The 12,180-nt window shown below is 38.7% G+C and overlaps 1 protein-coding gene across 1 annotated transcript in view; it reads right to left on the reverse strand.

Annotated features, from left to right (window-relative positions):
* DOCK2 (dedicator of cytokinesis 2) overlaps positions 1-12,180 on the reverse strand; it is a 231,734-nt gene that overhangs the window by 23,416 nt on the left and 196,138 nt on the right. The window contains exons 39-44 of the mRNA XM_014948222.1: positions 9,529-9,618; positions 8,318-8,422; positions 6,588-6,729; positions 4,598-4,679; positions 1,641-1,725; positions 43-129 (exon numbers count right to left, since the gene is read on the reverse strand). Of these exons, the coding sequence (XP_014803708.1) occupies positions 43-129; positions 1,641-1,725; positions 4,598-4,679; positions 6,588-6,729; positions 8,318-8,422; positions 9,529-9,618 (591 nt within the window). The remainder of the gene's footprint in view (positions 1-42; positions 130-1,640; positions 1,726-4,597; positions 4,680-6,587; positions 6,730-8,317; positions 8,423-9,528; positions 9,619-12,180) is intronic.

The following is a 12,180-nucleotide window of genomic DNA, read 5'->3' on the forward strand; positions in this document are numbered from 1 at the left end:
ATAGATACACATTTTAGGGGTTCTTGGCATGTTAATACATACCTGGGACATGGAGGTAACCTCAAACCATCGTAAGATTCCAGGAAGTTTGTAGGCTGTAACAAATGATGTTCTCTCAATCCACATAGACTATTAAAAAAGATAGAAGGGAGAAAATGATACGTCAGTATTTAAACTTTAATCTTTTCTGCCTTCTGAAATGTCACAGTAAAAAGAAAGTGGATGGAAAACATATGCACGCTTTTGCATAAAAAGACACTGCAAAATGAGTCTAGCACAGCAATTTGCACAAATCATTTCTCTGATTTCAGATTAGGTCATCTGCAGGCAATAAGCCTGTACAAAGCAGAGGAAAAAGAAAATTACCCTTAAATCTTTTAGTATCTATTCCTATTTTTGCCATTACAGATTGAATGACTGTGACTCAATGACCTGCTCTCACCTCTACCCAGATGATACTTCCTCCCTCCCCTTCTCAAAATGTATTTCTGCAATTAAAAGCAGTAATAGCCCTATAATAACTTGCCAGAATTCTTACTTTTTTTTTTTTTTTCCTTTCTTTATCCTCTTTATCCAGCTGTTGGTATTTTGAAATGTCACTAGTTCATTTACCTTCCTGCTCCTTATTTTACCAATACCAGCTCATCAAAAACGTCAGTACTGAGAAACATAATAACGAATGCAATGCAGACATACTCCAGCCACCCCAATTTCCACCTCTCTGAAGTATGCATATTGTCTGTTGTTATCAGCAATGAAAACACTAACGATTTCATTTTTGTACAACCTTTTCAAGATATATTCATAAATTATTTCAAAACTCTCCAGTTTGCAAAGGAAGCCAGCGTGCATCATGAGTCTGATAATTGAGCACAAAGCTGGGATGTCAGGGTAGAGGCTGCATCTGAAGCGTTTAATTTACCAGGTGAGAAGCTTCTTACATGAAACTGTTGACACTACCCATCAGCACGCACATCGCTGAAATTGGACATTTTGGAAATAAATGCCTTTTCCCATCAGTATCCCAAGAGCACAGCTTTAGCTGTAAAGATTGGTTGGTTCAGTTTTCATGACAAACTATAAAATATCAGCTATCAGTAAAATTAAAATATAGAAACTTGCCACATTTTTATGACACTGAAAAATAATTTATGGTGTTGCAGATTTCCTAGAGTATTTGAACAACGAAGACTGTTTCTCAGCATTACCCCACTACGCCTGGGAATGAGAATGACACAGGCAGTACTCTGGTGTGTCAAGATTCCCCGGGACTGATGCAAGCAGACAGCACACACCTCTCACCGCCAAGCTGGCAGCTGACAGAAGTGTTGTAAACTCCACGAGGCAAACCATTTGATATTTATTTACATGTCATCTTGTTTCATCTGTACCGGAAAATGTTACTGCTTAAGACAAAAGTGTTGAACATACTTAATTACACAGTGTTTACCTGCAGTTGAAAGGGATGTATCACTGAGTAAGTACATAGGAGTGCTGAAATATAGAAGCCTTGTGTTTATTTTTTGGAACTTTTGAAAGTTTGGGTGTCCGTAATGAATAATCAGAGACTAAGGCTCTAGATCCAAATTCAGTCACAGCTACCAGAACCGTGTCCATCACCCTGCCATTCATTTACTTACAGCAAATTCATTTTCAGGGTCAACAGATCCTTTTCTGACTGGTCTTGAATAGTGGAACCGCTGCACATTGTTGGACTTATAAAAACTGAAAGATTTAGAAAAGACTACTGTAAAATACAGAATTCAGAAATGTATGGATCTTGTTATCACAGTGAAATATTTCATTTTGAGTCAGTTGAGTTTTTAATTAAAAGCAAATTTACTGCTCAGAAAAAAAGCACTTCACTGAAAACTCAGGAGACAACTATTTCACATATAAATCAGTGTCAACGCACAGTATTTTACAAGTATTAAAGCTTCAGCTTGTGACTGGGTGTAATTGGTAAGCATGAAAATTCCAAAAACTGCCAGTTCAAAAATATTTTCCACACCTTTTTCTGTAGGTTTTAGTATTACTTTCCTGTATTCTTGCTGTGGTACATACACTGCTTGTCTGCTTTATATTGGCACAAAAGAGGAGTAGATTTTGTTAAAAATAAACGATGAACAGAGAGGATACATTCACCTGGACTGAAATACCTCTGTTTTTTCATCCCCAGTGCATGCCAAATCAGTTTAATCACAGCTAAAAAAATCTGCTCACAATGCAGAACAATGTTTTTTATATAAACTAAACATCTGAAGCAATTAATAACAATTTATTGTGATAGATAAGAAAATGCATATAAACAGTTGTAGAGGGGGACATCAATGTAAAGGATCTATTGCAAATTCACGTTGTGATCTGTTTTATTTAGCTACTCAATCAATCTCTGTCACTGTGAGCACATATTGCCACTGAGCTTGGCTTTTAGCATTGGCTCATTTGAAAGAACAGAGATTGGCCTGTTTTGGCTAAGTATTTTGCTGTCCACAGAAAAATCTCTCCTTTTGGTTTCTAGTTTTTGTTTTAAAGATGAATTAAGTGATGTGAAATGAAGCTACTTTTGCGGAGCAAAAAAATATCTCAGAAATACCTTACAGCACAACGAAGCTGTGTTTTGGAAGCCTAGAGAAACAAACCCATGGAAAGACCCCAAAGAGTTGAGCAGTTAAGCAAACTTCTGGTGTGTTAGCTCAGAGGAACCTGGGATTTCTGATCCAAACTACTGAGATTATCTTCACTGATAAAGAAAAGAGAAAACACGGCCATACTGAGCCAGATTACTTTATATAGTTCCATCTGAAAGGACAGATTTTTTGAGCTTTTGATAGAATAAATGCATTGCCATCAACTAACATAACTAAAAATTAAATGCCCAATAAAGTAGACTCATAAAAATAAATCTCTAAGACCAGATGAAATTAGCAGTTCGGATGAATTCTGCAGCTGAGACAAACAATTAAAACATCTCCCATATGACAAGAGATTGTACTTTATGTGGTGCAGTACACTAAATAGAACTGTTAAAAGTTCAAAATGGGGCTGGCACTACACTGAAATCCAGTCAAACAGGACCAGATTTATAAGATGCCTTTCAGTTAATGATTTTAAAATTAACTCAAGTTGCAATTGGGACGGTTCTTATTTATTTCTATATTTATTTTTAATCTTGTAGTACAAGACCTGTGTTTGTATCTGCTTTAATTATTTTGGTGTGTGTCAGGGGCAATCCTTCTTTTTCCACTCTGAATCAATTGCAATTTCAGTAAAGATTCTAACCAGAAGGCTGCAGACAAAGGCAACATCTGGTTTGGATCCAGCTGTGGAGCAGTTAGAAAGGAACTCATCTCAGCTGACAAAAAGCAGCCTTCTCTCTTCAGTCTCTTTTTGGAAAGTCATAATATCAGTGTTGTTAATGGGTTTAGTCTGAGGGTTTGTTTAAGTGAGAAGGCATTGCAAAGCCTCTCTTGTATTAAAAATGCAGGTGCCTCAGTTTACCTGGAGCAATTTTAGCTTAAGATGCCTGTTTAAACCAGTTTGAGTTCAGGAGATCCAGCCATACCTTGTGCTTTCATGAGGCGCTGAGAAGAACAGGGAGAAAACATCACCTGCCTTAACTGATGGTGCTCGTAGCTTTTGCTGTCCTTAAGTTACAAGCTAACAAATAACTACCTTGACATTTTTCATTCAGGTGTTAGTGACTGGGAACAGCTTTTATTGACCATGTTTGCAACACGTAAGCCACAAGAGGGTTAGAGTTGGAAGGAACCTTCAAAGATCATCAAGTGCCACCCCCTGCCCTGGGCAGGGACACCTCCCACCAAAGCCCCTCCAAAGGGGGGGAGTTGCTCAAAGCCCCGTCCAACCTGTCCTTGAACCCCTCCAGGGATGGGGCAGCCACAGCTTCTCTGGGCAACCTGTTCCATTCTCTCAACACCCTCATAGTAAAGAATTTCTTCTCTTTATATCCAATCTTAATCTACCCTCTTTCAGTTTAAAACCACTGCCCTCCATCCTACTACTACAGGCCATGGAAAAAAGTCTCTCTCCAAATTGACGGATTCAATATATAAATGGGGGGAGGAGAACGAGGGATCTGTTCTACACTGGGTTAGGAGTTGGGAAACGTTAGCCAGTTTGTTACCAAATACTCTGGACAATTCATTTCCTTTATTCCTTTACAAATACTTGACCACAGTGCCAATGGAAACCATTTTGCCACCATGTCTTTTGCACTCAGCAAGGTAAATCACAAGAAGATTCTGTTGTACCAGAGCCTTCAACTCAACCGTTCTCATCCTACCAGTCACCTCTAAGAGCCCTCTCTCCAGCACTTGTTTAAGAAACTGTGTTGAAAACTCAGTGTTTTGGAGGCAAAGCATGGATTTCACCTCCCACCCTGTAACCATGTGCTATCCCTTAAGTCATAGATGGGTAGATGTTCTTTCATTAAATTCCTAGGGAATACCTAAGTCAGTCAACTAAGACAAGAAGAGCTCTGAGATTCATTGGCAAATGACTGAGTCCACAAAATAAGGCTGTCAGTTTAGGAATATGGATTCATTTTCATTATCTATTACAGAAACTCACTTACTTTATAATTTGATCAGGTACTGCCTTATTTTTGAATTTCGGTTGCTCCTCCAGGACTGGTTGCACTGTAAAACACTGGATATCTGAAATTGTGAAAGTTAAGGGCATATTATTACTGATCAGTATGAAATACTGTAGCCTGCGGGGGAAATTAAAAAAAAAAAAAAAAAAAAAAAAAATTTTTTTACTAAAAAATAAGCGGTGATCACCAAGGACATAATGTACACGAGTTCTCTGCAACAGAGAAAGCAAACACAATGTTGGGTCACAAAAATGAACTGAGTTTAACTTCACACAAGCCCAAGAGTTTACGTACAAGTTCTGGCCGCGGGGGGAAAAAAAAAAAAAAAAAAAAAAAAAGAGACATTTCTTACTGAAAAATATGCAGGGTTCAGGGTTTCATTTGTGGAGCTTTCTTGGCCAAAAAAGGAAAAATCTGCCAGTAGTAACCAGTGAATATATATTAATATTAATTTTGAACTGCGTATTTTTATTATTTACTGAGCTTAAATATGTGGAGCTGAATTTATCACACTGAATCATTCATTAAATTTTAAAGCTCAGCCAACGCACAAAAATAACATCAACAACATGTGATGTTAGCAGTTTCACTATTTAGCTTTAGGCAAGCATAATGTCATGATGTTTAGCATTTCATCTTTGAAATCTGTAACTGAGCAACCCTTTTACCCAAGATTTCCTTTTTCTATGGAAGTGTTATTTTTTAAGTTGAATACTGTATTTGTAAGTAAATATATCGTATTCTTACATCTTTCAGTATATTGGAAACTCATGCCCTCTGATTAGATTCCGTAGCTTTTTCTTAAGTGCCTACATGGTGCATATATGCTTTTAGTTGCAAGTAGACTTGAGTAAATACTAGTTTAAGAAAGGACTGAAGAAAGGAATTTCATCTCAAAAGAAATAAAATTAGTTAAGACACAAGACAGGCTTAATGAGAGCTTTGCTCTCAAACTTAATGTATGATTTTAACAGGTCTGCAATACTCTCCACTTCAGTCCCAACAGTGAGAAAAGAAAGCAGTATGCCTTTTCTCCTTCAGCAGGTTCCATCAGAACAGACTCAAGAGAGCATGTGAAGTGTTACAGTATTACCTTGAGAATTAATAAAGGAAAATCAACGCATAAAAAATCCAAGTCTGATATAATGAGGTGACCTCAGATCTGCTCAGCCAGTGATCATTCAAATCAGAACATGAAGAAAAAGATAATGCGTGCATCAACTGTTAGAGTACTTCATCAGAAAAATCAGTTAGTGCATTCTAAAAGATGGTTAATGATGTTTATGAGTTAATTTTCCTAGGAAAATTTCCAAGAGTGACATAAGGCATATTTATGTTGCCAAGAAATACAGGTGATACCCAAATGCAGTCAGTGCTAGTCTGAGTGATGTTCAAAGAAGAAATGTTCAAAGAATTTAACATCAAGCCACAACAGCTGGGAAGGTGAGGTAATAGACAATGTGCTGCTTTAAACCTGACCAAGCGTTCATTAGTGGTTCTGTAATTTGAAGAAAATAAAGGTAACCCATGGATGAACTTGAATGAATTTTCTTCACCAAAAGCGTTGTCAAGCATCGGAACAGGTTGTCCACAGGAGCAGTTGGGTCACCAGCCCTGGAGGTATCTAGAAGACCTCTAGACATGGCACTTGGGGACATGGTTTAGTGGTGGACTAGGTTTATGTTTGGACTCAATCTTAAGGGTCTTTTCCAACCTAAAGGATTCTCTGTTCTATGATGACTGAAAGAGACAGACACCTTAGAGCTGTGAGAAAAACAGGAGCAAACATCTTAGGAACAAACCATGAAAGATACACAGGTCGTGTAAGTAAATCTGCAAACTGAGCTGCTGCATTAATAAACTTCCATCCTTTTTAGGAAATGATTGTTCCACACGGATAAACTATTGCTGAAAACAAGGTTTCCCCAACCCGTATTTGTTCTGTAATGTCCCCCGTGTTGAAGGATACATTGACCAGGAGAGTTTTTGACGTCCTCTCCGGGTGCTGAGGTGGTGTTCATCTTCTCTGCGCTGGGAAACTGACTCATCAGCTGCGCCTGGAAATCCTCTCTCCTCTCATATTCCTTCCCACGATAGATGAACACTTTGTTCTGCAAGGAACATATAGCTCATTTCTTGGGCTGTATGATGCTGAGACAGAACTTAAAGATGCATGTTTATAAGTACAAAGACACAATGGGGTCTCCAAGTTTTGGAATGAGTGTTACTGTTTTCTGAATGTTAATTAACTCTAAAGCAAGACACCATTTTGACCAGGTGCTGGAACGCAGCACACTGCAGAGACCCTACTGTATGCTGTTAGACAGAATGAAGATAAACCATCATCACCACTGAGGATGCTGCTGTAGAGCACAATGAAATCAGAATGGGAGGTAAAACTACTGAAATTCCTTTTCTTCTTGTCCGTCAAGTAAAGAAAACGGAGAGATCAGATTCAGTATAGAGACGTCTGTTTAATGAAAACAGTTCAAACTTATCATAATTGTCCTAAGATATCAACTAGCTGTTACCATTCAGGAAAAAAACTGAGAGTAACACAAGACAGTTGGTGTGAAGTTGGCATTACCACCTCAATGCATATTACAAATCAAAAAACCGATCTGAACTTCAGTCATTGCGAGGAAAACAAAAGAAGGAACCTGAGTCTCACACTGAATAAGTTCATAATGTATCCACATTTCAATACTATGGATGCTTTTTGTCCTGCCATCCCAGGAACTAGGAATGGCCAGCAAGGGAACCAGGATGTTAAAATACAAGGAATGGTTACTGTCACAGCAGTGTTTCAACAAACCGAGACTATAAGGAACAGTACATCAGGAATAGCATGAGGAAAGGGATTAAAGAACAACTGCTCAGTCTCTCTCTAAGAACTAGTGTAGAGACATTATCAGATGAGAACAAAAAGGCAACAGTAAATCTCCAGCACGCACAGCTGTGTACTGGGAGGCCACGGTGTGTTCTGGAGGGCAGAACAACCCATGAAGGGCTAGAAAACAAAACTCACCTTCAACCCAGGAAGCTGTCTATCAGGTAAGTGGGGAATATGTACCAGGTCAATATTACTACACACCTGCACTCCACTATACTCTTCCCTAACCTTCTTATCTAGTATTTCCACTGTTAAAGACACAATATTTGGCTACAGAGTGCATTGGTCTGAAAAAATATGCTGTTTCTACATTTGCAGTGTGCTTCAATTGCAGCTGAGAGGCAATATAAATTTGAACTCCCATCAGTTCATGACAAAGTCCAGTAAAAATACCAAGCTCATGTGAAACAGAATTTTGGATTTAAGTTGAGCACAAGTTATTAATGACATTCTATTTGTTATCCATAACCTGTGTGGGGACTTGTTTGAGAAATATGTACTGTAAGAGCTGCCCATACATCACAATTACATCACATTGCTGCATTTGGCTCTCACGTCACCGTCACTACCTGACAGATCTTCTAGCCTCCACAATCAAAGAGAAAGAATGAACTTAAATGCATCTGAAAACATTTCATGCATATTCTTACAAGTAACAATTCAGGTTTTGACTACAGTCCTGCATCCAAACAAAACAACTATCTACAGAGACTCACTCAAATATCTGCAGAGACTCACTCGCATTGTACAGTATGCTCATATTTTTAGAGGCATATGAAAATAGTTAAGAATTTAAATAGGTTTACCCTTAGAAATGTGGGGAATCCTTGGCCATAATATCCAACAGCAAAATAGTCTGGTTTAGGTCTCAGAATTTTCATGATGTTTTCGTAGAACTTTGCTTGTTGAATCTGAAAACAAAACCAACTGTTATTACTTCTGTTTGAGTTCTTTTTTCCCCATTTTTTAACATCTACAGTAGTACTACGCTATGTGCTACAGCTCCCAGTGCACAGGTAAGAGCTATCAATTGTCAGTTGATAAGCTACAGCAATACTCAGGTAGCATGCACATGACACTGCTGTGGTACATTAAATATTGTTTACATTACAAATGTGAATGGCTTCAGTTATTTGACCTCAGAATCAAGCTTACCCTTATATGACACTGAGTATTTTACAGAAGCCATTGTTCATTTATGTTAACGATTTTTCTTTCCTGTGTTATGAGACATGCAGTGCTACAACTTACATGGAATTGGCAAAAATACTGTCTTTATCTCTTAGTTGATAACAAAAGCAGAATTGAATGGGAGGAAAAGAAGCTTGCTTTATACACAGCACTGCTCAAGAACATCATGGTTTCGATTCCTGTGGTTTCTTTGTGGGATTGAGGGATATCTATTGAATGAGCCCTAAACGTGTTAAAGATCATGCAAGTGTGGAATCTCCCCCCCCCTTATTTGAAGGTAGAAAGAAACTAGGTATGTAGGAGAGGGTGTTCATTTTAGATTAATTCAATTTTAATGAAAACAAGTAACTGAACTTTTAATCTTCCTTTAAAATCATCCTTCTAGCCTTTGGACCTAATTCTAATTCCTTGTGATTATTACTTCCCCAGTCCCCAGTTAGGACAGAATTCTTCAAGCTTGTCAAGATTCGAGCTCCTAAAATTTAAAGAAATTTCAAGACAAATTTCAGGGAAAAAAGTGCATCCAGGTGCTTTTTCTACCCTAAAGCAGTACAAAGGCCTCAAAACCCAGTTACATTTCTTTTTTTACATGGGCTTTAAATTGCACTGAGAACATGTTTGTTTTATCTATAGCAGTTTCAAACATAAGGAGATGCCCATGCAACGTCTCTACCCCTGAACTGTTAGGATAAAGCATAGAAAGTCATTGACAATTGAATTAAAAATCAGTTGTAAATAACAAGCTCCTAAGCAGCTCGGTCATTTGTAGCTCAGAAGTACTAATTTCTGTGACTGAAATAATTTGAAGCCTTGTGTATAATCTTACCAGGTTTTGACTTAGAAGTTCATAGTCAAAAACTTCTTTTTCATACTGCTCTGCAAGTTCTTTGCATAAAGATATGGCTTCTTCCCACATCTGCAATGCAACCACATATTCAAAAAGTAAATCCAGTACCAACAAACAAGTTTTTAACATGTCACTGTTTAACTACACTTTTATTGATTACGCTATCTTCAAATTGCAGTCATTTATTAACTGCATATTTAGAATGGAAGACTCAAGGCAATCATAAACTTTAGGAAAGCAGATTAATTTAAGAAATAGAAGTGCTTTATGGTTCGTTATAGGCAGGAATAAGTAAACCCACTTTATTCTTACAGTAAGATAATAAAACCCCACCTAACGGTTCAGGTACATCAGAAAAGTAAATCACTAAGGTGCATCACATCCAGAATATACCCCAAGCACAGGAGCAGGGTATGAAGGGACTGACACCTGCCCCTCTAAAATAAACACACTTCATTTTACAAGGAACCCTGAAGCACACATAAACAGATAGCTCTCCTAGTCAGCTAAAAAATTATGAGACTTAAATTGCCTCTTGCCAGGAGAAGCAGCTTGTTTCTTTCCACACAACTTAATAGCTACCTCTGAAAATTACTGTCAGGAATTACAGAGCTGCATTGGAAAGAGTAGGACAGTTTTTCTCGTCTGTTATAGGCACTTAATGTATGCGGCACAACAGGGCTCTGAAAGCGGATATATCCTCAGGAGAGGGAGCTTCTCTCTCAAGTTCTGTCAGTCTTCTCATCTATTCAGAAGAAAGGAGACAAGAGGGGTTTTCTCTGCTGATGGAAGGTCACTGGTGGTGACACGCACTATCACCACTTGCCCATGGTGCCACGTACTCCTGGGTTAGGAGTTCTGAGCCTGACAGCTCCCAACCCCTGCTCTGCCTGAGGAGAGCCCCAACGCTGGGAAGAGTGGGTTATTCCAGTAGGTGGGTGGGGACTGCTCCATCGCAGTTCTTTCAGATGCCAACAAAAAATCTCAGAAATTCTAAACAGCACTGCGTGTTCCTGCACAGTGCTGAAACACCAAAATCCTTCTATCTTCTGGATTATAGGAGGGGCTCTCGTGGGGAAGTTGCACTTTTATTTTGCAAGAAGCTGTAATGAATTGCCTTCTCCCTTCATACTTTGGGCTCCAATTGAACAAAACATAATGACTTAGAGGCCTTATTGGGTCATAGGATTCATTATCCAGCACTGCAGAATTTTTCCCTGCTTTCTAGTCCTTTGCTTTATTTCCAAAAATCTCAGCTCTGCTGTCACTCTATTGACAGGCAATTTTATTCACAGGTTTTTTTTTTTAAAAGCTGAACTAAACCCAGGTACTGAACATCAAACAACTACATTTTAACTTTGGGATGCAATTCTCAGACTGCTCTGAAACAAGTATGTCCACTTTGAACTGACTGGTTTTTGGAAGATAATGACTAAATGGTTTAGAAACACAATCTGTGTAGTCAGTATTCTTTTCCTAGCAAAGGAAAGTACATTCAACATTTTTTATTATTTTATTACTGTCTGGCAGAGACGCTTGTGACTGGTATAAGCATCAGCCCTCTTTCTTTGTGAATGTGGTTATTGAAAGAATACATTCCTATAGAACAGATATACTCTGTGAATAAGCCTTCAGGACATAATTTTTACTTGACCCACATTTCCAAGAGGATTTCCTCCACAAACGCTTTATGCAGAGCAAAACAGATAGCTCTCCTAGTCAGCTAAAAAATTATGAGACTTAAATTGCCTCTTGCCAGGAGAAGCAGCTTGTTTCTTTCCACACAACTTAATAGCTACCTCTGAAAATTACTGTCAGGAATTACAGAGCTGCATTGGAAAGAGTAGGACAGTTTTTCTCGTCTGTTATAGGCACTTAATGTATGCGGCACAACAGGGCTCTGAAAGCGGATATATCCTCAGGAGAGGGAGCTTCTCTCTCAAGTTCTGTCAGTCTTCTCATCTATTCAGAAGAAAGGAGACAAGAGGGGTTTTCTCTGCTGATGGAAGGTCACTGGTGGTGACACGCACTATCACCACTTGCCCATGGTGCCACGTACTCCTGGGTTAGGAGTTCTGAGCCTGACAGCTCCCAACCCCTGCTCTGCCTGAGGAGAGCCCCAACGCTGGGAAGAGTGGGTTATTCCAGTAGGTGGGTGGGGACTGCTCCATCGCAGTTCTTTCAGATGCCAACAAAAAATCTCAGAAATTCTAAACAGCACTGCGTGTTCCTGCACAGTGCTGAAACACCAAAATCCTTCTATCTTCTGGATTATAGGAGGGGCTCTCGTGGGGAAGTTGCACTTTTATTTTGCAAGAAGCTGTAATGAATTGCCTTCTCCCTTCATACTTTGGGCTCCAATTGAACAAAACATAATGACTTAGAGGCCTTATTGGGTCATAGGATTCATTATCCAGCACTGCAGAATTTTTCCCTGCTTTCTAGTCCTTTGCTTTATTTCCAAAAATCTCAGCTCTGCTGTCACTCTATTGACAGGCAATTTTATTCACAGGTTTTTTTTTTTAAAAGCTGAACTAAACCCAGGTACTGAACATCAAACAACTACATTTTAACTTTGGGATGCAATTCTCAGACTGCTCTGAAACAAGTATGTCCACTTTGAACTGACTG

The sequence above is a fragment of the Calidris pugnax genome, unplaced genomic scaffold (assembly GCF_001431845.1).
Source record: "Calidris pugnax isolate Ruff unplaced genomic scaffold, ASM143184v1 scaffold27, whole genome shotgun sequence".
Classification (NCBI taxonomy): domain Eukaryota; kingdom Metazoa; phylum Chordata; class Aves; order Charadriiformes; family Scolopacidae; genus Calidris; species Calidris pugnax.